Consider the following 26444-nt stretch of genomic DNA (forward strand, 5'->3'; position numbering starts at 1 on the left):
AAAAATTAGGTAAATAATTATTTATAATGCCAGAGAGGGGAATAAACGATCTCACAAGCAACTGCTCCCAGAGCCCCGGATTCCACCTTCTAAATGGCCTGTCCTACGTGCGCACTGCCTAGGCTGGGGCTCACTCCCGGCCTCAGTCTCAGCCTCCCCGAAGCTCTGTGATCAGACCATCCTCCTCCCCCAGCTGAGAGCCAGCTTTCTTATGCACATATGCTGATGGTCTGTCTGCTCAAAACTGAAGCCCCAAGACCTACATGGTCAGGTTCAAATTCCCTGTCCTGGTTACAGAGGACACGAGAAGCTAGTTCCAGCTGCCCATCAGGGCTTCCCACGCCCTCTTCTAGTAACCCGGGAGGGGCCTGTGGGCCAGGCTCCACCACAGAGCAGCCCCCCACCCAGCACTGCCCCTCCTGGGGGACAGGTCCCAGGCTTGCCAGTCAGAATTGTCCCTCAGGTTTCCGTGCCTGTGAGTCGTGGTGTTAGGATATGGAGCTGACCTGCTGGAGCTGTCTTCTCCCCTTGGGGAGAAGGCTATCTCAAGAGGAGAATGAAACCAAGGCCAGACCAGCAGACGCGAGGTGGCCGGGGAGGCAGAGAAGACTGGTGGGTAGAGGCCTGGCTCTGGGCTTCCTCCTGCAGGTCTCACAGCCCTGCCCGCGGCTCCTTACATGCTATGGAGCTGACAGACCCAGCTGGCTGTTGCGTCTTCACTTAAACTAGCTTGAGCTGGGTTTCTCTCCCAGCCAGGTGGCCCATCAGGCCCGCACAATCTAGACTCTTGCCACACCTTGAATTTCACCCTGCGAGGTGCTGGAAGTGGTTCTGTTTCTCGATTTGGGAACTGGTTGCTGGGAGGGTGCAGAGTAGAAAATTCCCCAAGCTTGAAGGTCTATGCACTGCTCTGAAGACAGGTTCTAATTTGGTAACCAGAGCAGAAACCAGATGGTGACCCACACACAGTGGGTCTCTTGCCCCAAATCACACAGCAGCTGAGAGCAGGGCAGGGCTAAATCCACGCCGTCAACCTCAGAGCCCAGGAGCTTCCATGTGGATTGTGAGCCTGCAAAGTCCTTCTGGGGCCTGGCCCGCCTGCCTCTAACGCACTCAGCGGCCTGGCGCTCCTGGGCCCGGGAGGGCGTCCTCAGGCGCAGGCCTGGGCAGCCCGTCTCCAGACTCCAGGCCAGGAGGAGCGACTCCATGGGCACCCCTGCAGCACAGATCTGCCCTCCTCTCCGGCTATGACCACCAGAAGCTGACCGAGAAGCTCAAGTCCAGCGCCCGCACATAGTGCCAGTACTTCACCGGGATAAACAGGATCTCTCCGGGAGACAGGATGCAGGACAGGAACGGGGCCTCGGCAAACCTGGGGAACTTCTCCAAGTCGGGATTCTCCAAGTCAACCTGGAGAAAGTGAAAGAAGTCATCTGCTTGGTCTCAGGGACGGCACAAGTGGGAGAATCCGCGAGCCCCACGGGTCCCCGAGTGCCCACCTGGCTTGTGTTATGAAGAAGGTGCGTGTCATGAGGATATAAGGCCTCCGACTCCTGCGGGGAGTACAGCCGGATGTACTTCCTCCCCATCACCTGCGAGGGAAGAGCGACCCCCAGCCGTCAGCAGGTGCTGGCCTCCACCGCTGCCTCCACGTCCTCCTCACCTCCATGCGCCATTCCTAATGCTGTTCCCTGCACCCCGTCTGCCCTGTGCTCAACACACCAGCTAGGTTATGAGTCACTGCCTTCGTTACTGCAGTGAACAGTCAACAAGCACTTGACTGGCAACCGCTGTTTAAATGCTTTATGTGTATTAACTCTAATCCTCACGACAACCCCTGGAGGTGGTTTATCATCACCCCCATTTTACAGATGAGAAAACTGAGGCACAAAGAGGTTAAGTGAGTTGCCCACGTTCACAAAGCTGAGAGGTGGCAGAGCTATGTTCACACTAGGCAGCCTGGTCCTGGGCCCCAGCTCCCGGCCTCTCGGCTGCCTCTGTGGACTGTCCCTGGGCTGAAGGAACGCTCTCCTTTGTCAAACCTCTCTGTGCTTTTCTGACAGATGCCCCTCCTCCTACAACAAACACATGCTCCTCTGTCTGGGTCTCAGGAAAACCTATCCAATGGCCGACAGGCCTCTTGAATTTGGAGGGTTCTGACCGGAGAAGCTGGCCTGATTCTGGTGGACAGCAGAGGAGAGGCAGCTGTTGAGGGTACTCGCTCTGTCCTGAAATGGCGCCCTGGCCCTGCTCTGCCCACGTGAGGCATCTAGGATCCCAGAACCACATCTGGAAGCAGCCCCCACTGGGCAGAGAGCCCACCCTGAGGCCTGCCACTGTTTCTCTTTCTCCTTTTGTCTGCATCGCTGTCAGTGGTCCATCTCTTTGGTGTCTAAACACCGCTAATGTGACCAGGCCATAGGTGGCTGGGCCAGGAGCGGGGAGGCCGATGTTCTGGAGCAACTCCAACCTGGGCTAGGAAGTTCTGCTGCGGGTCCTGGTGGAGTGGGGAGACTGTTCCCTGGGGGCCGAACCAGGCGTTGATGGTGATCTCCTCTTCCTCCCCGTCGCCCAGGCAGCAGTAATCGGGGATGCTGATGTCCTGCTTCAGCTCTGGGATCTGTGGGTATCAGGGCAGACGTGGAGGGTCAAGACCAGGCCTTCGGGACACAGCAGCCTAGGAGTCAACTGACTGTCTCACAGAAGCACCAAATACACACTCTCTTCTTGTGTAATAATATGACTGTATCCACATCTTACTGTATAGGAATTTAAAAAAGCAAATATATAACTACTAGGAAGGGTCCTAATTTTACTTTCAAGTTTGTTTCCATGTCGTACGCATTTTATCCCTGTTTCCTTTTCTTAAAAATCTGATACCACTGCTTTGTACTTACAAATAAACTAGCTTATAATTTTCTAAAGCTTTATAATACTTTAGAAAATCAAATTAAAGAAAAACAAAAACAAAATGAGATGGAGTATTTAACAAATCTCTGGAGGGGAAGATTTTCCAAAATTTACTAACATGACAGTAAAGCAATTGCAATTGGTACATTTAAGATAAGTTAACTAATATAAAGACCAATAAAGTAGGAAACTAATTCGAACTGTGGTAAATGAAGGTTAATAGAGAGAGTTCATACAAGGTAATAAGGAAAAATAATAAGGACCCCAATACATAAAGTACACAAATGAGCCAAGGACAAACACCAGATAATACATAAAAATGAATTAGACATAAGGGAGGGTTTCAGTCCTATTGGCAAAGAACCCAAATTAAACATTGTCATCATCTCCCACTAATCAAACCAGCAAAGACTGAAAAAGTGATAACATACAGTGCTGGTGAGGATGTGGCAGAGTGGGCACCCTCCTGCCGGGCTGCTGGTGGCATCGAGTGGTGAAACTATTTAAATAGTGACGTGGTCACATGTGGAAGTCTTAAAACTGTCCACAGACTTTGACCTGGTGGGAAATGAACTTGTGCTGCTAGTTTGTGTAGAGGTGTTGGGGGCCTCGGGGCAGCTCAGTGAGGCTAGGGCCCCCGGGGTCGGATGAGGGCTATGCGAGAAGGAGGGGATGTCGGCTCACTGGCCCAGGTACCATCAGTGAACATGCCTGACTAGATGCACAGACTCTTCCTCCACTTTCGAGGGGGATGTGTCTGGAAAAACCCAGCCGCCCTCTTCGCCTTCCCGCTCTGCTCTTCTGACTGAACCCTCCCAGGCTGGTGGACGCATCCAGTATGTGGGGCTCATCTTGTCCTGAGCCCTGTTCCTCCTCTTGGCTCCTGCCTGCATCCCCTCCTCTTTCAGTCTTTGCCCGGTCTGTCCTGAGGGTCTTCCATCCAGCCAGGGGTACCCAGGGTAAGGGAACCAGTCCCCTGCCAGAGCGCCCAGGCCCAGCGTGGGGACTCCGCCTTGTAAGCAGACTATTGAGGCCCTCCGGGATCTGCCCAGGGAACTCTGAGTCAAAGTCGCCAGTAGCTCGCTCCTTCTGGGTCAGGTCAGAGCCACAACCATCGCCTGGCTCCCCAGGACATGTTCCTCAGTCCTGACCACACCTGGGCTTCTGACTCCATCCACTGGGGGCCACCCTGACTCTTGGGGCCTCCTCATCCCCCGTCCCAGTCCAGGGGCCTGGCCTGCTCTCCTGCTGCCTGCTGGTGAGGAGGGCACAGGGCGCCTCCCTGCTCCCTGCAGGGGGGCAGCACCAGTGGGGAGTAAACGAGGCTGCTACCTACCGCTTCCTGCCCTCTGGGGCCAGTGCCCTGGATGGGAGGTGGGAGGAGATGAGGGGGTGAAGGATGGAGGGGTGTGGTCTCAGACTTACCTGGTCAAAGAGCTGGTGCTGAGCAAGGTAACCGACGTCCCTCGGCTAATCCACGGGAAAAAAAACCAGAGGCGACAGAAAGCCCTGTTAGTAGTGATGGAGGACCCCCACCCTGGGGAGCTGCCGCTGACTGGCTGGCTCTCAGCACCCGACGTGCTCCCGCCCCTGCCCAGGCAGCCACTCGTGTTGGGGGGACCCTCCTCTCTGTCCCCCTCAGGCTCCATCCTCCAACCCAGGGGCAAATTGTGATCAGCAGGCCTGCCTCTGCTACTGACGTTGCCCTGAGCAAGTCACCCTGAGCCCCAGGCTCAGTCACCTCAAATGAAACACGAAGGGGCTGCACCCACAGAAGGATTTCTTTTTAACTGAAGCATAGTCAGTTTATAATGTTGTATCAATTTCTAGTGCACAGCATAAGGATTTATTTTTTAATAAAAATGGACCTCTACACGTATTACTTTGAAATCTGCTATTTTCATTTAACGATACATCATGAATATCTCCTCAGGTCAACATGTGCACATCTGACTCTCTTTGGCCGGAGGCACGTTTTATAGGCAGGATGCGTTATTAGTAATTCAACCTTCACCCGCTGGTGGACGTCTGCCTTGCTCTGCCACAGTGTTTCAGTGAACGGCCCGATACTCTGGTCCTCACATTCACGTGCTTCCAAAAGCAGAACAAGACAGTCAAGGGGCGTGTACATTTTAAACAGTAGTAGCTTCTGCCAGGTTGTTTTCCCAAACACTGACCGTCTACACTCTTCCCAGTACTAACGAACACGACCGCCCACTTTCCTACATCTTTGCCTGCCCCGGAAGTGATTCTGTGAAAATTTCTGCCAATCAGATGGGTGAAAAGACCAGTGCTCTTTACAAGCTGGGCTCCCCCCTGCTCAGCGGCTCTCTGAAGATGCCCGAGGGCCCTGTAAGGGTCAGACGGGGGAAGAGCAGGTGGGACCCCGACCCCACCTGAGGCCAGAGCGGAGCTGGCTTTGGTCTGACAGGCTCTGAGGCTACAACAGTGTTGAAGTAGATGAAAGGTCCTCACTAGGGTCTGTCCGTCATTCCATCCCCTCCTTCACTCTCTCTTCTTCCTGACATCCGGGATCTGATGAGCTCTCGGCCCTCACAGGTACCCTGGCCCAGAGGACACTGGAGCTTACGTTAAATGGGCACTGACCATGCTGTGCTGGGACCTTTACGGGTTTTAGGTCTTAGTAACCTCTAACTAACTAACCCCAACTAACCCTCAGTAACCAGAAGTCAGGGCACCAACGATCCGGGAGGTTAGGTGACCAGCCCAGGCCACACAGCCAGCGAGGGCCGGGGCTGGACTCAACGCTGCCCTGCATGGCTGCAAAGCCCCCTCTCGCCCACCCCACGGCCCACACTTCTGGTTCTCTCTGCTTCAGGGCCCGGGCCGCCTCCAGCAGAGGCCACATGAGGCTTCTCCAGCTGGCTTTACTCTCCCAAGCACAAGTGGACATGGCCATGCAGTGCGTCTCGAAGCCACAGTTCCCTTTTCCAGGTGACAGTGAGCTGAGCTGGGCTGGGTGTGGGGAGGAATGCAGGAGACGGGAGAACAGAAAAGCACCCAAGGGCACTGAGGGAGGAGCCTCCACCTGCAGAACTGTGCGGAGTGCCTGGGAGTGGGCAGGCTGCACACTCAGCGGGGGAAGAGATGGGGCAGGAAGGGTGAAGGTCGGGGGTGGCCTGGGGGGGAGCCCTCGGGTGTTCACAGCTACCATGCTGGGAAGGGCAAGGAAGGCAACTGCTGGCCAGCGTCATCATCCACCTGGACTCCGACTGAGCAGATCCACCGGCAAACCCGAGCAGGACTTGACAGCGGCTGGGCCTGGGGCTGCCTTGGCCTGTGGGTCGCTGGGGAGTGAGGGGAGCAACTGCAGCCCACGGATGCTGAACTCTCACCCCATGTAAAGAACTCTGCTCTCCAGGCCCCCTTTAAGGCTCCCCTCATTCTCGGCCCAGAGGAATGGTTCAGGCACAGGGCAGACAACCTGCAGCCTCTGCTGCCCGGGTGTCAGGAAGAGGAGGACACCCACTGTCAAGAATCTTAAACAACAAAATGGTGCAGCTGCTTTGGAAAATAGCCTCCTCAAAAAGTTAAACCTAGAGTCATCATCTGACCTGAGCAATTCCACTCCTAGTCTACACCTAAGAGAAATGAACTCATTTACCCGCACAAAAACCTGTGTGTCACTGTTCACAGCAGCACTTTCCATACTGGCCAAAAAGTAGACACAACCCAGATGGCCATCAGCTGATGGATGGATAAACAAGATGTGGTCTATCCATACGAAGGAACATTATTCAGCCATAAAAAGGGATTAAGGACTGACACAGGCTACAACAGAGATGAACCTTGAAAACATGATGCTAAATGAAAGAAGCCAGACACAGGAGGTCGCATATTGTATGATTCCATTTATGTGAAATGTCTAGAATTGGCAAATCCATAGAAACAGAAAGCAGATTAGTGCTTGCCTGGGGATGAGGGCAGGGGATACGGGTTTCTCTGGGAGTGATGAAAATGTCCCAGAATTAGATAGTGACAATGGCCGCCCAATCTCGTGAATATACAAAAAACCACTAAACTGTACCAACTGCCCCCCAAAAAAGCGTCTGAAATGGGTCCTGTATGTCCTGTCCTGCCTGTCTTCCTCACGCTGGCCAGCCTAATGACCACAGGCCCTTAAAGAATGGCTTTGACTCCTCCAAAACCTCTCCCGGCAATGCGTGGAGGTTATTTGCCCACATCTAATGTGTTCCCTGCCCTGCAAGTATCAGGGGAGGAGTCAGACGACATACCTCATTCACGATGTATTTGCTGATGAACTCACTGACCGTCATGAGCGTCTGGGACCATTCCTCGTCCGTGTACCTGGAACCGACCTCCACCGGGACGGTGCGGCAGCCGGCAACCTCTTGGATATACTCCAGGCTATTAGGAAAACAGCATCGGCGTTGCCATCATCAGGCTAACACTTGCTGGGCACCCTGCTAATGCGCTTGCCCTCCTTCCTTCCTTACAAGAGCTCACCAGTTGGAGACCCCACTTCACTGATGGGGAAATGCAGGTGCAGAGAGGTGAGGTCACTGGCCCACCTGGCGCCGGGCAGCTTGGCAGATAAAAGCAGTGAATCTGGTTTTTGCTGGGCAGCTCTGTTTCCCTGTTTGCCAAGAGCCTTCCAACTTCTCTCTTCACTGGCCCCATCACAAGCTGAGGCCTTCTCTGAACAAGTGGCAGGCAGTACAGGGTGGTGAGGTGCCTGGGTCCCCCAAGCCGGTAGCCTGACACTGAGTCCAGGCCCTGTCACCCACCAGGGGACCTATGGCAAGTTCCTTGACCTCTCTGAGCCCTTGTTCCCTATTAGTAAAATGAGGGTGACGGCAGTGCCTGTCCCATGAAAGAACCAGGGAGGGGAAAAGGAGGTAAGATGTGGCTAGTGCCTGTCGTGGCGCCCGGTACATAGTCGAGCACATAATGAGTGTTTGCCAGGACAATGGCCCTGCAGTCAAAACTCTGCCTCCCACAGGTCTCAGTGGGGACCACCCCTCCATAAAGCCACCACAAGACAGGCCGGCTCCCTCCACCTGCCTTAGATACACCTTCTCATGTCAAAATCACACACAGCAACATCACAGCCACTGTCCAGCTGCCTGATCTGACCCCTCCACTGTGAATCTTCCGAGGGACCAGATGCAGACGGGAGGTGGGCGCCAACACCGGAGCCCTGGGAGCCCCGTGGAGAGGGGGCGGGGCTGTCTCTTAGGTTGTCATTTCTACTCTTAAGCCTCAGGGACTCCTGAGAAAGTCTACAAATTCCTGAGATCCTAAAAAATTGCATGTAATAGACTTAACATCAGACCTCCATATGCACTTATTAAAAACGGCTTAGGGCAGGCAAGCTGGTAAGACTCTGATAACCTCCAGCATCAGTTCAGAGCCCTGGACTTCTGATGTGTGTCTCACTCCTTGGCGGTCCACCCCACCGCTGGCTGTGAAGTGTCTGTGGGGCTGTGTTCACCTGGGGGTGCTGGGAGGAGGAATTCAGGGGGGTGGTCTCTGGGGCTGCTAAATTGGGATGAGGAACCACACAGCCGTCAGCAGACACCCACCTCCACTTCTTCATGCATGGCCAGTGGTCAGCCACGCCTTCCAAGATCACAGGCCTCCCTGGAACCAAAAAATGCTTCTGGAAATACTGGAGGGATGGACAGTGAAGCCGGGGCACTGCTCTTTCTGACCCCACATCTGGAATCGAAATGTGGTCATTCCTTGCTTTCTGTTTAAAATCAAAAGAGAACAAGATGGATACTAACTACTACATATAAAATAGGTAAACAATAAGGTCCTACTATTAAATTATATCTAATATCTTATAATAAACAAATGAAAAAAGAATATGAAAAGGAATATACATATATATCTGAAATACTTTACTGTACACAAGAAACTAACAAAACATTGTAAATCAACTATATTTCAGTTAAAAAAAGAACTGAATAAAAGAAAAAAATAAAACCCTAAAACCAAGATGGTAACAACTGCAGCAAGTCCAAATTCGAGGAATTCCACTATGAATCTGAATCAGTGGCAGGAGTGGCAGAGGTCTGACCGCAGGGCCATCATCCCGGCAAATGTTCATTTGTCATTGGTAACAATAATAATATTATCAGTGTTACTGCTGCCACTACTACCACTGACGTCTCATGAGATCAAGATGTTTTTCCCTCTACCAGTTCATTTAAAATGTTTGTTCAATTATGAAAGTAATACATTGCTTTCACAGAGGAAAATTAATTATCCCAAACCCCACTGTCTAACATAAAAGTAGTCTCCTGGTGACAAAGTATGTTCCTTTCCCATTTTTGTCCCGTACACATCTGATCTACTGGTAGGAAGATTCATGATGAAGAAGCAACTCTGCCTCTTGAAGCCAGTAATTCACCTGAAACGGTCTCCAGTGTGCACAATGTCTTGAGTGGCTGCACCATCCTTTACTTAACCATCTCCTGGCCGAGGGACCTGGACAAGTCACCATCTCTGATTCTCAGTTTCCTCATGTGTTAAACTGCCAGGAGATGAGCTCTCATGTAAAGTTCCCAGGACGGCCGCCGGGCACGTGCCAGCCCCCTGTGCTGCCCCTGCTGGACCCCAGACCAGCTCTCAACATCCACAGCAGTGGCGCTAACATTCTCACCCGCGGGCTTATATGGGCCTTTTCCTCTCTCAAAGTCACAGCTCTCTGCAGGAGGCTTTTATTTCCCCAGATTCCCTCATCAAACAGGACTTCCCTGGTCTCCCTGCATGAAGCAGCCTCCCCCACCTGTCTCAGCACATGGGAGAAGACATTCTTTTACAGCCTCACCAGAACGGAAGCTCCAGGAGGACAGGGTCTAGGCCGCACCCTTGGTGCCTGGCACATCTGGGCCACCGCTGGAGTTCAATAAAGCTGCTGAGCAAATCCACTCCTCCAGGCGGAAGGAGAGCAGCCAAGACGCTGGTGGGTGGCAGTGCAGGAACTTGAACCCCGGCAGCTGACCCCAGAGCTGAGTCCTCACCCCCTTAACTACATACATCACCCCAGACCATGGGCACCACCTTGGCCGTGAAGCCACCACCATATTCCCTCGGGAGACCCTTGGTCTGGGAAAGGGCAGGTGTAACCCCCGGGTCAAAGGGGACAAGTATCTGTCTGCCCTGCCCTCTGAAAGGTCCACCCATGCCCCGTGCCCTTGGCCCTAGGGCACCCTTGGCAACACTGGGTGCCTTATAAAACCACATTCGATAGTTTCAGAGCCAAGAACCGCTGCCTCACCATTGCTGCATTTCTTTTTTTAACCAGAGGTGAGGTTGAACATTTCCCACAGGTTTTTTAGCAGATCTGTTTCTTCCTTGGGAACAGTCTGTTCGTGTGACTGGTCTCTACCTCCTGGGGCCCAGTTTTTTTCCCTGTTGATTTGTTGATTTGTATAATTTGTGCACAACAGAGAAATGTGCTCTCTGACAGCTTTGCTGCAAATTTCTCTTCCCTGTTTGTAGGATCACCTTTTATTCTGGTTACATGCATGGTGTGTTTAATGACATCCATTTGTGTTACTCTCATAGAAAAATAATACTCATTGTCAGGAATTCTGAAAATGAGAAAATATCTAGAAAAATGTCAAAAACACTCCATAACCCCACTACCCAGGACAGTCCTGGCCCTTTCTTTCTAGGGGTCAGCACTCTAAGTGCTATTTCACAGATGAGGAAACTGAGGCTCAGAGGCGGTAACTGGCTTGCCCAGAGGTATTTTGGGTGAGGTCTGCGAGTTGGCGCTGGGATCTGAAGCCTGAATAAACCACCCTGGCTCAGTGTCTGCGGGGTATTCCTTCGGCACATGCACTTAAATACCAGTGAGGACACAGGCAAGGATCTGAAGGGCAGGGCCGCTCAGTCAGGTGGACAGAAGGCAGGCAGCTGCAACATCTCCTGCACACTCAGCGCTGAGGCAGAGGCAGCCAGCAAAGTGGGTGACACTTCAGCCAAGGCACCGGGAAAAAGCTGAAGGAGAAAGGCTGCCCCCACTGCCTGCAGCCCTGCCCACACAGGCCCCCTGAGCTATTTCGCTCAGGAACCACAAAGCTTCCACCCTCCCGCTCTCAAGAGTCACTGCTTTTGCGGAAACTAGGGGAAAAAAATTGAGCTGCTCCATTTCCAAATCAATGGAAATGCCATTTTCACCCAGAGGGGCTGGTGTGCCAGGGGCCCGTGAGAGCTGATCTGTTTTACTTCTAGAAAACCTGGGCTGATGGACGGTTAGGTGTGGTCAGTGACAGCCCCACACAGGTACCTTGGTGCTGGGTGGCTCCTGGCTCGGGCTGGGGGCCGGCCTCTTTCTGGAGATGAGGTGCGTCTGGAGGACGGCAGCGACTTTGAGGAGGATGTCCCCCAGGATGGCCGCCCCCATCAGCAGGCCCAGGTCACAGACTCTCAGGGCGGCGGCAACGGTGGTGGTGTCGGCCGGTGGGGCACACAGACACACAGCTTTTAAGAGGCAGCCGCAGGCGTACACCCGTCGCCAGTCCTTGTGCACCTGCTGCCAGGGCCCCGCGTTGAGCTTCTCCCAGGAGTAGTCTAGGAGCACCTCGCAGGTCTGCAGACACGCGCTCATCTGGCCCCCATAGAAGAGCTGGGCGGCCCGCTGCAGCAGCAGCACCACACTGCCCTCCACCTCCTCCCCGAGCTCCAGCTTCAGCTCTTCCTTGGTACCGGGCAGGAGTGCCATGAGAGCCTCCCAGAGCGCATCTGGCTCTGCCATCGGTCCTGAGTGCTGGGTTGGGGAGGGGAGGAACATCAGTTAGAGCAAAACACTGTTGTATGTCTAAATATCTACAATTCTTTATTTTTATAAAATAAAACTGGGGGACAAAAGGCTAGATCTGATGACATCCAGTGACCAAAATGTCTGCTACTGAGATCTGAAAAAAATCTGAAGTATCTTCATTAAAATTAAAAATAAAATTTTTTAAAAGGAGAGAGCAGCCACCTACAGGCTTGGTCCCCTCTAGGTTTCCACAGCTTCCGGACCTGTCCTGTGTAACACACATCTCATCTGTACTGGCTCTTCAACAATGGTCTTCTCTGCTGGGCATAATAAGCTCTGTGTGTGCAGGGCTCCCATCTGTCTGGGTCATGGCCGTATCTTCAGGGCCACTGGCATAATACTAGGCACACAGTGGGCACCAGAGACATATTTGTTCAGAGGGGAACATGTATTGTCCTTGTCTGGAATGCCTCCAACCCACCCCCCCCCAAGCAAACTCCTATCCAATCTTTAAGGCCCACCTTAAATGATCCCCAGTGTGAAGCCTGCTTAATCTCTCCAACAATGTTTTGTGTTTTGATCAGCCCTTGAACTTCTTTTACAGCACTTGTCACAATGTACTACAAACATCTGCTTACACGTCTGTCTATCCAATCCTAGCTTATGAACTCCTCCAGGGCAAGAATATGTCCCATTTCTCTACGTTTCCCTAGAGATGACAAGTAGAATCTAGCTCATTGTAGGCATTCCATTAAGACTATTGAAAGAATGAGATCTTAACTTCCAAGGAAGGAACCTGGAAATACATAAAACATATACAGGAAGGATAAACATCATGGTTGGTGCCTTTGGTGACGTCAGCCTGGACATTCCATACGGATGGCAGGCCAGTCCTTAGGAATGAGCACTAATAAGGGAACAGGTGCTACTGCTCACAATTACAATTATTTATTTGTACTACAATATTCCAGCTATTACAGCTGTTACACCCCTATCTCATTTGATGCTAAGGAATATGGACCCTCACGCTTTTTGCAGAGACTGCTCTATGCTGGGGGTCAGAAAGCTCTTCCTGCAAAGGGCCAGACAGTAAATATCTCAAGCTTTGCAGGCCAGACAGTCACTGTTGCTACCCTTCTGCCACTGCAGCGTGAAAGCAGCTGTACACAGCATGTAAACGAATGGGCGTGGTGTGTCCCAATAAAACTGTATTTACAAAAACAAACTCTCGCTTTACAAATGGACTCACCAAAGTCCATTCCATCTTGCACACAGTGAGACTCCATTTCTGAGTCTCACTTGCAATTAGATGTGACCATGCCACTGTGTTCTCGCTGATGCACGGAAGTGATGTACGCCACTTCCAGGCCTGGGCCCTAAGCACCTTCAATGTGATTCTCCACACTCCCCCTCTCCACTGGCTGGAAGGGAAGGACTCTGAGGCCATAGGGGATGGCAGAGCCACAAGATAGGTCCCCAGCCAGGAATATCCATGCCGCAATGCTTCAAGAGCGAAAAATAAACTCATATTGCATTTAGCCCCTACAGTGTTAATGATGCTTGTTACCAGTTATCCTGACCTGATTGACCCAGTAACTTCCTTCAATTATTGAGAAAGCAGATGCAGAGTGTAGAGGGTAGTGCAGAGTGTTGAGTCTTGTTGGCTCAGAATAGTTTTCTCTTTCTTAACAACACACCTCCACACCCTTCTGAGAAATTCCACACAACCACTGAGATCAGTCTGGTGGGGTGCTGCCAGGGGGCGGGTATGTGATACATGCTCTCCCATCAGTTGCCTCCCTTGAATTTGAACTTTAAGGAGATCAATGAGACCAGCGACAGCTGACAGCTTTTGCTGACATTTCACTCTGCCCTAGTGGCAGCTTCTGGACCGGACTGTTGCTGCTAGAGCCTTACACCCATTGTCCCTAATTCCCAGGCTGCAGAACCACTTTAGTGCTTGTTCTTTTCCAAGTCCAGTTCTCCATATTTCCATTGATTCTGTGGGCCCCAAATGGCCTTCCCATAAGTTCCCTCTTGCTTACATCAGCCAGGATTGGTTTCTGTGGTTTATGATGAACCCTCCTTGATCCATAAAAGTAGCCGACACTTACGATCCCTGGTGGATGGGGAAAGTGAGAATGAAGACTTGCCTGTGATAAAGCCCCATCAGATGCCTCATTTCTTGTGACAGAAGAAAGCCAGTCTTCCTACAGCAGAAGAAAGCCCAATGGTCCCTGTTATAACACTGTTATCTAATCTACTTCTTTTGAGTTTGGGCAGGACCGGCAATTTTAGTGGTAGACAGAATAATATCTCCCAAAGATGTTCATACCCTAATCCCCAGAACCTGTTACCTAACATGGCAAAAGGGACTTTGCAGATGTGACTAAGAACAAGGACTGGGAGATGGGAAGTTATGCTGGATCATCTGGGTGGGCCCAATCTAACACAGACTTCTTGAAAGGATCTTTCCTGGATAAAGTCAGAGCCAGAGGGAGATGTGATAACAGAATTGTCAGAGAGATGCATTGTTGCTGGCTTTGAAGATGGAGGAGGGGGTCTCAAGCTAAAGACTGTGGGCAGTCTCTAAAAGATAGAAAAGGCAAAGAAATGGATTTTCCCCTAGAGCTTCCAGAAGGGAAGGCAGCCCTGCTGAGACCTCGATTTTAGTTCCATGTTGAACTCTTAACCTACAAAACTGTAAGCTAATACATTTTTATTGTTTTGAGTCACTAAGCTTGTGGTAATCTGTTACATCAGCAATAGAAAAACTATTATTACTTGCCTCTAGCAACAGGCTTGTAGGTTTGGTATGTGTAGCTGTTTACTTTTTGGCCTAAGATGGAGAAAGTGATGAGATACCACTTCTGGGATCAGGTTCCACAGGACTGGAACTTTCATCTTGCCAACAGACTCTCTCCACTGCCTTCCTGGATGGCATGCACTGATGAAGCAAGTGGAGAGGCCCATATAGCAAAGACTGGAGGGTGGCTTAGAGCCAACAGTAAGCTGGGAGCTGAGGGCCTCGGCCCAACAGCCCTCTAGGAACTTAGTTTTGCCAACAATCTCAGGTCAGCTGCTTAGATCTTTGTCCAGATCAGCCTTAAGATGAGAACTCAGCCCTGACACCATGACTGGAGCCATTTGAGAGCTCCTGATGCTGATGACCCAGCTAAACCATGCCCAGACTCCCAACCCACAGAAACTGGGACAATAAATGTGTGTTGTTTTAAGCCACTAAATGTATGATTTGTAATGCAGCAATAGATAACTAATAAACACCCCTACCCAGACTTCCTGGACATCCTGGGGCTCAATCTGCAACTCACACTAAAGAACAGGTGGAGAAAGCAGGGCTTCCTTTAGCTCTGATGTGTATGAAGAAGTCAGCAGTAGACTGAGAAGAAAAGACATATGAAGGATGCTAGAGATATGGTCCCTGAGGGCTCGCCACACAACCTCATCCTACCCCTGGACTCCCTTCCAGCTCATTTTCCCACCAGCTCAGGAGTAACAGTAACAGCAGGGAGAATACTTAAGAGTGTCAGGTGGATTGCCTCATATAATCCCCACAATGCCCTACAAAGCTGAAAACGCATGTACAAAGCATTTACTGTAAGCCAGGAATGCACCAAGCTCTTGATACATACTCTTAATTCTAAAAGAAAAGTATTATCATCCCCATTTTACAGATAAGGAAGCTAAAGCAGAGAAGTTAAATGACTTCCCAGAGCAATTCAACCAGTTAAGAGGTGGAGCGGAGATTAAAAACTCAGGCAGCCTAGCCCCAAATCCAGGACATTACAGATGAGGGAACGGGGCCAAAAGATCACGAGCTAGCAGGTGATGAAGCTGGACATCTGGGTTGTTTCACTCAAGACAACTCTGAGGAAGGAATGATGATCGCCCCCATTCTACAGGTGAGGAAATCCTGTCACTTCACACATGGAAAGGGTGTATCTTTCTCACTGATTATGATTTTTGAGGTCCCTCTTCCTGGACTTGTCCTAAAGTGAGAGCAATCACTTAGAGTTCTTCTCAGTTCTACAGTCTACCACAGTTTCCACGGTAACCGTGCCTTTCTCATTTTGTTTGTTCCTCACAACACTGGGAAGTGGACAGGGATGAATGTGATCATTTTTCCTACAACCCCACCTTCCTATTTTGCTGTTGAGGAAACTAACGTCCAGGAAAACAAAAATGAAGTGACTTGACCAAAACACCACAGTCAATCATTTGTGCAGCAACAGGACTTAAATCCTGGCCAACCTCAGTGCCCTTTCCTAAGTGCCATGTCCAGGCTCCATGTTTAGTGTACGTCACCTAACACATCCCTCACAATCCTACGGTGTGAGGTTTTACAGATGAATGAACTGGGATTTGGGAAATGAAGCAATCTGTACAGAACTATGCAGTGAGTGGCGATGTCCACTTACAGACTCTTCGGGTTCAGGCACGAGGGCTGCATCAGCTTTTGGATCTCCATACCCTAGCTCAGTCCTTGGTCACAATGGGTGTCCTTCCCAGTTGGCTTGCTGCGTGATGGGACTCAAGAGAGCTTAAGTGGCCTGGCCCAAGCCTGCCAGGATGATTTCTACCTCCAGCCTTCCAGAAGACTCCTAAATGTCCTGTGTTGGCCTCATTAACAGCATTCTTGGAGAGCATCACAGTTCAGCCTTCCAGCGTGGTCACACACAAAACAGCATGTGGACCATCAACTGGCCTCCCTGGGTGGCCTTGGGGCTCATCCCCGCGTTGTCTTACATGAGTCTTATAAAGCCATTTTGAAAAGTCTCATCCTGAGCATTCGAAAGACCTCAGAAGCCTCATATTCTGGCTTCTCACGAAGGTCTATAAAAAGGCCTTCCAGAAGACCACTTATTTGCCTTAATATAAAAATGACTTCCACTGGGGCCTATGTGCCAGCTTTGTAAATTGGCTTTTAGTGGCCTTATAAAATGGCCTCCCAGAGGGTTTCAAATGGCCTAGAAACTAGTTCCACGGGATGCAGATTTTGGACTTTGTAAACTGGCCTCTGAGGGTGACTTTACAAAGCCAGCCTCTAAGGTAGCCTCATGTGCTGCTGTGCAAACCAGCTTCCCAAGGTGACCTCATGCACTGCTCTAACCTGGGTTCCCCAAATGGCCTCCCAAGGCAGCCATGTGCTGCTTTGCAAAATTCCCAAGGAGAGAGTTTCATATTGATGGCCATGTGAGGCAGCCTTCTGGGAAAGAGGGCCACAAGCTGGCTGTACAAATGTCTCCTCTTGGCCACATAAGAATCTTAGTAACTTATTTTGAATCCAGAGTTCCTCAGCGAATGGCCTTACAACAGAGCCTTCAGAGGTACATAAGCTGGCACTGCATAACACAGTGTTCCAGAGGCAGGGGCTTTACGATATCTGTTTATTTTCAAAATGGTTTTTCAGATTGCCTCTGTATTAGCCACGTGAAATGGCCCCACAAAAAGCCTCATGATTGATCTTAAAATCCTAGCCTCCCAGAGAGCCTTACTTTGGCAGCATGAAGCAACCTTCCAGGGTGAAGCAGCATGCTGGCCTTTATCCATCTGAGGAGTCTTATGGCTTGGGGCCATAGGCCTCCCAGAATCTTTCATGATCTGGCCTTTTAAGTAGTTGCTGTATCAAATAGCTTTGAGGGGAAGAGTCACCTCCTAGTATATAAAAAGCTTCCAAAGTGGCCTCATGACCTGTTTCTTTACATATTGGGCCTTGTCTAAGGGCCAGGACTTTGCCTTAGTTTTGCAAACCTATCTTCCATGTTTCCTGTCAGCCATCTGAAATGGCCTTATTGGAGAAAGGTCCTCCGCTGGCCGAAACACCTTCTTGTTGGCTGTACGAAAGCCTTCCAGGGGAGCTGGCCTCGTGCGGTCTGAAAGCTGCAGCCTTCTCACAACCATCTGATACGGCTTTCCAGTGAAGGTGACGTTTAGGCTGCATCCAACGGCCTGTCTCAGTGGCCTCATGTCTTGGCTTTACAAACCAGGCTTCCAGCATTCCCCAAGTATTGGTCTAACAAAAAGGTTTTTTGATAATTGTACCAAGCAGTTTTCCGGAGGAAGGTATCAGCCTGAGTAGCCTTGGGGCTGGGCTTTCCTGATTTCTTTCCCAGAGTTCCTCATTGAATTGCCTTTTATGAAAGGTTGTATTAAATGAACAAAACTTCCAGAGGAGGGAGTTAAGGACAGACTGTGTTGAGTCTCTCAGAGTCAGACTGTAGACTAGCCTTTAAATTGGCCTCTTACAGCTCCGCATAAAAGTGCAGAAGCAGGCAGTATAAACAGCCTTCCGGTGGTCACCTATAGGGGAGTTAACTACAGAATGTATCATATAAACCGGGATGCTATAAACAGGCCTTTTATTTATTTATTGAGCTTGGTAAAGAATATTTATTTTTCTTTTCTAAAACTTCTTATTCTCATCATTTTCTCCAATGTTTGTTTTTCACTGTTTGGAACTTTCATTTCCGCACGGAGAAATTTCATCTTACACCAGTCACATACTGGGAGAGCTGATAGCAGCTTTCAGGGAACTATGCATATATTTCAATATTTATGACTGGACAAATCATAAACTGGCATTACTCTAGTTAAATTGAGACCTCTGGTCACCCTAAATATAGGCTATACAAAAAGCCTGAGTGCCCTTGTATCTTCTCTTTAGTCAGTCCCCTTAAAAGACCCCTGTTGGTCACAGAAGACTTTTTTTTTTGAAAGGGATGAGGGCAGAGGTGTCAGGTACAGAAACAGCCTGAGTGGTTATAAAGCCTGTGTCTTGGCTTTGTAAACTTATCTTCCACAGGGCTGCATGTATTGGCCTCACAACATGGGATGGCTCTGGGGGGAAGGTCAGGCACAGGTTGCACAAAATAGACTTTCTCAGTGGACTGTGTCTTGGCTTCTTACATAAAGGGCTGTTGTTTGTACATGAAATAATCTTGAAAAGTGGGTCTGACAATGGTCACAGGAGCTAACCTCTCAGAGTGGTTTTTGTCTTGGCTTTATAAATCAATCTGATGTAAACTTTCTAAAATGCTTCTTGTTGGTCACTTAAACAGAAGAGCCAAGTATAGGCTATACACAACAGCCCAAGGTCCTCACTTCATAAATCACCATCCAGATGGAATGTACTATGTAAGCTGACCTCTGGCTGGCTGTTAGTCAAGAGCCCAAGTGGGTTCCTGTCAGTTCTAAAATAGTCTCCTAGGAAGAAGCCACCACAGTCATCCCAGAATTCTCTTACATTATCTTTAAAACCCTAAAACGCTTCCCAGAATATATGGGTCTCTAACTGGCCTTCTGGGAACAGGCTCTCCAGTTTTGTTATGTGCAGACTGGCTCGGGCTTGGGCCGTCGATGTGGGCCCAGCACCTACCCACCTCCTGCCCTTGGACTTGCTGTAATCCTACTGAGCACGGTGATTTACCCTGGCTGGATCTCGTGGGGCAGAACGCGATACCCATGCTCAGAGTTAACTCCTATCGAGTTAGACACCCCTTTCCACCCAGCGGCCACACGCACAAGGCGCACAGGGTCCCCCGGGACGCGAGGGCTGGGCGGGCTCTATGTACCGGGTCCACCCCAAGGCCTCACACCATTTCCCTCTCCAGCGCCTTCCCCGAGGTTTCATTTCCCGCGTCCTACATTCGGGGCCCGATGGTTCAAGTGTGACCTGTAGGTCTACCTCCAGGCCAAAAACACAGAGCGACTGGCCCGGGGGACACAGGCGGTATGCACCTGCGGGTACAAACACTATGAAAACCAGAGGCCGCGCAGGCGCAGTGGAGTGGCACGAAAGGCACCAAGACCCAGGCAGGCGCACAACAGCCTAGGCGCACGCATGCACAAAAGGAAATGACTGGCCTAAGAAGAGTACCAGGCACGCGCGGGACCTTCCGATCCGGAAGGCGCAGGAGAGTTGAACTACTACACTGTGTTCTCAGAGCGCATGCGCCGGCCCTGCTTCTCCCCCGACCCACCCCGCTCCTCAACACCACCTCTCAGTTACGCGGCTTTCAGGGGCCGCCCCCGGGCTTTCCGAGGCGCTCGCGCGAGACCTCTTCACATGACGCCTGCGCAGTCCTCCGCTCCCAGCTCGGTCCCTTCCGCTTCTAAGAAGCCAGAGCTGCCCACCCTCTCGAGTTGTTCAAACTCACCTGTCTCGAGTGTGGACACCGTGGAGTCGCCCGGGGGGCCGGCGACGAGTTGTCCCTTTGGACCGAATACCCCGGCTTTCTCCAAGTAGTCAGAGGCTTGCGCGAGGAGTATCGATCACTCACAGCTCGTCTGATCACCAAGGAGTGCCTAGAGGAGCGCCGAGTGATCGATGTCACAGCCCCGCCCTACCCCGCCCCATTTAAAAGCCTGGAGGGTGGAGCGCCCTCCTAGGGTTGGGCTTTTCCCTGGGTTTCTCCTTCCACGTAGGTAACGCCTGCGATTTCCTCTACATCGATACCTTCTTGTGCAAAGCAGCTTCCCATCCACCATTTTGTCTAATCCTACCACTAGGATTATTCTTCCTCTTTTACGGAGAGGTAAATCGAGGCTCAGTGAAATAAAGTATCTTAGTACTTTTGGAAAGTCGTAGGTCCCGAGTTTGAACCTTCAAGGGCTGCATCCTGTGGGAGTGAGAAGGACCTGAGTTTCAGGATGGAGTGGCAGGCAGGGGGTCAGAGACTTCACCACTGTTACCTTAATGCTGAGTGGTGTGGGTGTCACTGGGGTTTCTTTTGAAGCACTGAACAGAGGCGATAGAAAGTTCTGGTCAGATTAGGTTTGGAGTCGGAGGGGAAAAGGGAAGGGAATTCACTTACGAGTGTTAAAGAAAACGTTATTTGTGGCACTTGTTAAAGGCAGTAAGGCAGACTTTATTATGCTACAATGAGGGAGTTGTGATGGGGAACAGAGATGGGGCACAACTCGGAATACACCAAGGACAAGTGGAGATTTATAGCCAAGGAGCAGGATCTGGGTCAGTAGATGGAAAATTATTAGGAAACTTCAGGGGTAAGGGGAATTCTGGCTAAACGAACGTCACAGGATTTTTTGCAGAAGGCGGTCCAGGGTGATAAGATATCAAGGGTGGAGGATAAAGAATTTAATCAGATATGAAGGGTGGGGGATTTTTTGCTAAATTGACCCAGCAGAATTCTTGCTAAAACTAGACTAAACAGGCCAAGAGCAAACCCAAGGGCAAGATCTAGTCACAAAGAGGACTCAGAAGAGTCTGACTAGAGTTAAGTTGATGAAAGAGTCTTTGTCACTGGTCACAAGGGACGTGTCAGGCATTGTCTGGGCCCCTTAGACTCTTCAAAAATACTTAATTCTCTCAACAACCCTGTGAGTGGAGATTATTACATCTTATTTACAGACAAGGAGACCAAGACTCACTCGTTCAATGGAATTCAGCCCAATTCAATCAGATCAGTGAATTTGGGTACTGTACTAGCACCAAAGAAAACACACTGAATTAACTCACCCCTCTCCTCAAGGTAAGTGAGATTCACAAATATTTACTGAGCATTTACTATGTACCCAGCTCTTCCAAGGCTCTTTAAAAATATTAAAATAGTAGATAACTCTTATAATTATCACCCCCAGCTGAGTGATGACAGCTTTGGGTTGTACCTGAGCCCTGTGCTCCTGGGAAACAGTGAAGGTTGAAGGAAGTCCCTTCACCCTTTTGTGTTCTGGAAAACTACTTGCTGCAAAGAAGCATCCTTCCCTTTGTGACCTGGGGAAGACTCATGGATGCCTGCTTTGTTTACCTTGACAAGACCAGTCATAGAGCCTCCAAATCCCTGTTTTTTGCCTCATAAATGATTAGCTGAATTGCTTGTTTCTACCAATCAATCTGAGTAAAATTCTTGTGTGGACAAAAAAATATTGTCCGACATCAAGCCGTCAGTCAGCCACTGCAGTTCCCCATGGGTCAGCCCCGAGGGGAATTCAGGAAGGAGAAAAACAAAGATACTGGTCCTAGAGAGTTAAGGTTCATTATCAAAGGAAAAATTTCAGTAAGTCCAGACTCTTTCATCTTCCCAAAGATAGAAAAGCATTACAATCACTGACTTGAGATGTGCCTTTTTTTGTGGTTAGCAGTAATATTTTGATGTTCTGCTACATGTTTTATTTGTTTGTTTTCAGCAAAAACTCCTGTATGTCCTGTCTCCTCCCTTACCTCTTTGGAACAGCTCCTCAGAGCTGCCTTATTACCGAGTCTAAACTCGTCCTTCTCACTGCACGACAGGCCAATAAATTGGGAGATGAGGTGTTGGGGCAAGGAATAACAACTTTATTCAGAAAGCCAGCAGACCAAGAAGATGGGGGACTAATGTCCTAGAGAACTATCTTCCCCAAGTCAGAATTCAGGCTCCTTTTATACTAAAAAGGGAGGGGTGTGGTTGGTTGTTGCAAACTTCTTGGTGACAGAATCCTTTGTTCTTGCAGCTGCCCATGTAGGTCAGATCATGATGTTCCTGTAAACCTCTAACAAGACAAATGTTAGTCTCTGTTCTGCAACTTTTTATCTCTATTATGAATGGAAAAGTATTATACCCTTAAAGGTCAGAGCCTTAAGAATGGGCTCTCCTGTATATTTCAGGCTATAGGCAACATTCTTTTGCAGAAGGTGCAGAACCAGCATGACTTAGCACAGGAAACACAGCACAGGGTTAGAGCTAAAGGAACAGATCTAATATGGAGTTAGGTTTGTTATATCCTACTACAATCTGAGAGGCTGCCTCCCAGGCTATAGTCCTCAGTAACTCAGTAATGTCCCTGAATAAAGCATAACTCTCAACTTTTCAGTTGTGCTTTTATTTTTTTTTTCAGTAGACACTTGTGAACAAAACTTTGGTTCAATTCCCTCCTTCTTCCAGGCCCCTGAACTTTGGCCCATTCTCAACCTTAGCCAGCAGACAGCTCCTCCTGAGAATAAAACACTGGGGTAAAATGTTCCCTGACCTACCCTTTCATCCCACCTCCCAATTCTTCCTTGCCTTGTTTTCCCCTCCCTACAAAAGAAAAATTCTTTTTGCCCCACCATTAAGACACTTGTAGACCTGATGGTCCTAGTGTTCTCTCTGTTGGAATAGCCTCCTTCCCCATTTCCAATCATCCTTTCAAATCAAAGTCTCCCCTCACTAAGTTTGATTTTGTTTTTTATTTCACAGTGGATGGACAGACTACAGTAAGGGGGGCACTCGGCCCCTAGGAGCCCACACAGGCCCTCCAGCAAAGGGCCAAAGGAGATTCGAACTCAGCACCCCCTGGTTCTAGCAGAACACCCGATTCTCTTCTACAATGATCAAGAAAGGGGTTCTGGCCTTTTAACAGTAAGTGCAGGGTGCTGCCAGCCAGGCAGAGACAAACACCCCTTTGCCAGCTTGTTTGTGTTTTCAGAACTGGCTGGTTGAGATGAATTATGGGCACAGATGACTTGTTTTCAGAAAAGAAGAGAACCACTATCTTTCACCACGGGGTTCCACTTTCTGTGGTCTCGTCGCCAATCCCCCACCCCCACCTCCCCACATTCCCCGCAGCCTTGGAATTGGCTATCAAGCTGACAGACCCATTTGAGTGCTGCAAAAGGCACAGAACGAACAAAAGACATCATTTATGTCCGTGTTTGTGATTTTTCTCTGTTTGATCAGCAGCCTGTAATTTTAATATATCCAAGTGTGCTGGGAACGTTTGTGGCTTAATTATCACATTTATTTAAAATACACACATTCAAGCAAAACTCCAAACTGAAAAACATTTAGCTTGGCAATGGAAGAGATGTTTAATTTACTCCAATTGTTTAAAGATGATGTGAAAACCTCCCAGACACTGGCTCTCCCATTGATTGACTGCGTGACCCAGGGCTGGTCACTTACCAGTTCTGTGCCTTTATTCCACATTGGTTCATCACTGCCTCAGCAAGGAGCAAGTGAGTCTAAAATGATCTTAAAAGACTAGGAAGGGAAAATCATGGAGTTCTGTTGAGTGGTCTCCACTGGGATGGAGGCAAAAAGTCCTTGAAGCCAGACAGACTGGAACACTTACTGCCTTTCTGAGCCTTGGTGTTTGCCTCCATGAAATGGGTATGAGAACCTGTGTCCCAAGGTGGTGGTATTAATAAGACCCCTGTACATCTCAAACTATAGTTCTCATTCTCCTGTCTGTCCTAAAATCCATATATTCCAACCTCCCATTCGCCTACTGGTCCAGGTCCCGCTTCCTGTTCCTTATTTCTGATAGGCTTGTGACTACTTTTATCAATAGAATATGGCAGGGGTGATGTCGTGGGACTTCTGGGGCTGGGTCTTAGAAAGTGATGTAGCTTCTTCTTTGTTCGCTGGAACTCTCAGAAGCCTGGAATGACCGTAGACGACGTCTGACCACCCTGAAGCCCAGGTACTGGGCACTTGAGTGAACGAGCCTTTAGAAGATTCCAGCCCCAGCCATCCACATCTTCCCAGCTGAACCCTGGAAATGTTGGAGCAGAGACAACTGGCTGCTATGCCGTTTCCCATCCCACAGAACCTGCCAGCACGTTGTCACGGTTATCGGATGCTACTGAGCTTTAGGCTAGCTCAGCTTCGGATAACCGGAAAAGGAGTAACTCAGATAACTTCCGTGGGGAGGGGGGTGTTCCAGGCGGAGAAAACAGCCTATCTTCAGGGAGCAGGGAGTGGGGAGACCAGAGGGGTGACTCACAGCCAAGATTCCCAAAGTGTGGGGGTGCTCCCACCAATAGTACAAGGGGTGCCTGGGGAGGCGTTTTCTTCCATGCCGGGGAACCCTGCAGCGCCGCTGACGCTTTCGTTCCGACAGGCGTTGCCACCCAGTTTGCACACGTGTAGGCAATAACATCTTTGTCACAACGGCCACCTGGTCTACGGCGCTTACGTGATGACAGTGTCTGCAAGATGCATCCTGACCAGATGTTTCAGTGTGGAAAGAACACGTGTCTTGGAATAAAGAGGGGTAAGAAAATAATACGAATATTAGGGGTTGGCAGAATATGGGAAAACTGGCAAGGGGGGTTCATGAATAAGGGCTGCTTGGGAAGAACTCACAGATGCCTGGCTCCGGAGAGGGCACGTGGCAAGAGGCCAGGAGTGGTGGCATTTTCTGGCCATCTTTGCAAATGGCTCCGTGGCCAGTAAGCACCCAAACTAGGTCTTGCCGCCTCCAGGCTCAGCCCTGTGCCTTTTCCATCTCCAGGGCTTATGGGGCTCCTCCAGAAAACCTGAACAGGCCTGGGGTCTAGGAGGTTCTGCTGCTCTGTCTTCCTCTAGGAATTTCGGTACAGACTGCAAGCGGGGGAGGAAGGGAGCTTGAGACTCTGGGCTGTCTTGATGAGGAACAGCCTGGGCTCTGCTCCCTACAGAACGCTCTAGTCCCCGTTGCCAAGACATCTGGGCCTGGCTGCCTCTTAGCCCTGCTGTCCCCCAGCTGCAGGAGGTTTCCGGGAGCTGTACCCCACCTGGTGTGTTAACGCTTCTGAGGATAACAGAGGAGAGGACAGGATGGCCTGTCCTCACCCTGTGTCCATCAGGAGAAGCCACCAGTGAGCAGTGAGGGAGTGAATATGGACAAAGACCTTGGCTGAATTTCCACGGGGGGACCAGTGGGGCCATTTGGCCTCATCGTCATAGGGGTTATGATTACCATTGTTTTCAACAGTGGAAATAGTTACCATTTCTTGAGTGTTTACCATTTCTTGAGTGTGCTTTGTATACACATTGTCACATTTTATCTTTGCTTGTGGTTCTGGAGACATTGATACCAAAAATCCATTTTAAAAATGAAAAGGGGAGGCTCAGGTAGTAACCTGCCCAAGGTCACACAGTTGCTGCAGCACAATTGTGCCCCAATTCTATAGTCCTGGCTGCTTGCAGAAACTGCAGGAAGACATTTTAATTGCTCAGAGCCTTGTCTTCCTGAAGGAATCAAACCAAAGCTCAGGTACCCCCAGACCTTCAAAGGGCTTACATGTATTGAAGGAGCTGGAGAAACTTGGGGTGCAAGTGATTAGTGGTGCCCATCAGTGCAATTCCACAAATATTCTTCTGAGTCCTCTGATGTGCCAGGCACAGTTAGACATTGGTGGGGGTGGTGGAGATGAAGCTGCAAAGATGAAAAAGGCATATTTTATGTCCCTGGAGAGCTTAACATTAATAGGGAAAATAAAAATGAGGACAAACTCCAGCCCATATCATCATCCTTGATTTGTAGTAGACATATTTTGGTTATAAGTTACAGAAATCCAACTCAAATGATCACATTTATTGAATGACATGACAGATAATCTCAGGGATTGATTTGTCTTCAGGCAGGGCTGGACCTAGGTGCTCAGATGATGTTACATCCTCACTTGGCCTCTCTTTTTCCCTCTGAACTGGTTGGTTTTATTCCCAGGCAGACTATCTTCTCATGATGGCCCTTGGCAGCTCCAAGTTTGCATCTTCTGCTTAACAACTGAAGTGGCCGATAGAATGCCTCTTTACTAAGAATTCCAGCAAAAGGTCCCTGAGAGGACACCATTGTCCTGGCTTGAGCTCCCATGTCTATGCCTGAGCCGATTGCTTTATAAAGTGTCTGCGATACTGTGATTGGCCAAGAAGGGGTATTTGTTCCCCTTTAATTGAAAATGGAGGTTGGGTAGTTCTGCTCACAAAACCTGGGGAGCTGTTACTGGAAGAAGGGGAATAGATGCTGTCCAGGCAAACCCCACGCGTAACAGCCTCAGGCAGAAATGGCC

General features: G+C 49.8%; 1 protein-coding gene and 1 long non-coding RNA gene across 4 annotated transcripts; one reads left to right on the forward strand and one right to left on the reverse strand.

The window, feature by feature from the left end:
* Window positions 1–5: 5 nt before the first annotated feature.
* On the reverse strand, window positions 6–20013 carry KDM8 (lysine demethylase 8). 2 transcript variants are annotated; one of them, XM_045521117.2, is made up of 8 exons: window positions 19849–20001; window positions 11198–11677; window positions 8478–8644; window positions 7167–7299; window positions 4336–4380; window positions 2471–2620; window positions 1500–1592; window positions 6–1410 (listed from the first exon to the last, which is right to left on the reverse strand). In XM_045521117.2, exons 2-8 carry the CDS (start codon window positions 11663–11665, stop codon window positions 1246–1248), a joined length of 1221 nt encoding a protein of 406 aa, XP_045377073.2. In that variant the 5' UTR covers window positions 11666–11677; window positions 19849–20001; the 3' UTR covers window positions 6–1245. The 2 variants fall into 2 exon arrangements, with proteins under 2 accessions (XP_045377073.2, XP_074202267.1); XM_074346166.1 differs by lacking the exons at window positions 7167–7299; window positions 8478–8644 and having other exon boundaries at window positions 19849–20013.
* Window positions 20014–20087: 74 nt separating this feature from the next.
* Window positions 20088–25293, forward strand: LOC123618548 (uncharacterized). 2 transcript variants are annotated; one of them, XR_012500308.1, is made up of 4 exons: window positions 20088–20226; window positions 21063–21183; window positions 22867–23028; window positions 24512–25293. It is a non-coding gene; the product is annotated as an uncharacterized LOC123618548 (long non-coding RNA). The 2 variants fall into 2 exon arrangements; XR_006726972.2 differs by lacking the exon at window positions 24512–25293 and having other exon boundaries at window positions 22867–23366.
* Window positions 25294–26444: the final 1151 nt, after the last annotated feature.

The sequence above is a fragment of the Camelus bactrianus genome, chromosome 18 (assembly GCF_048773025.1).
Source record: "Camelus bactrianus isolate YW-2024 breed Bactrian camel chromosome 18, ASM4877302v1, whole genome shotgun sequence".
Taxonomy (NCBI): Eukaryota; Metazoa; Chordata; class Mammalia; order Artiodactyla; family Camelidae; genus Camelus; species Camelus bactrianus.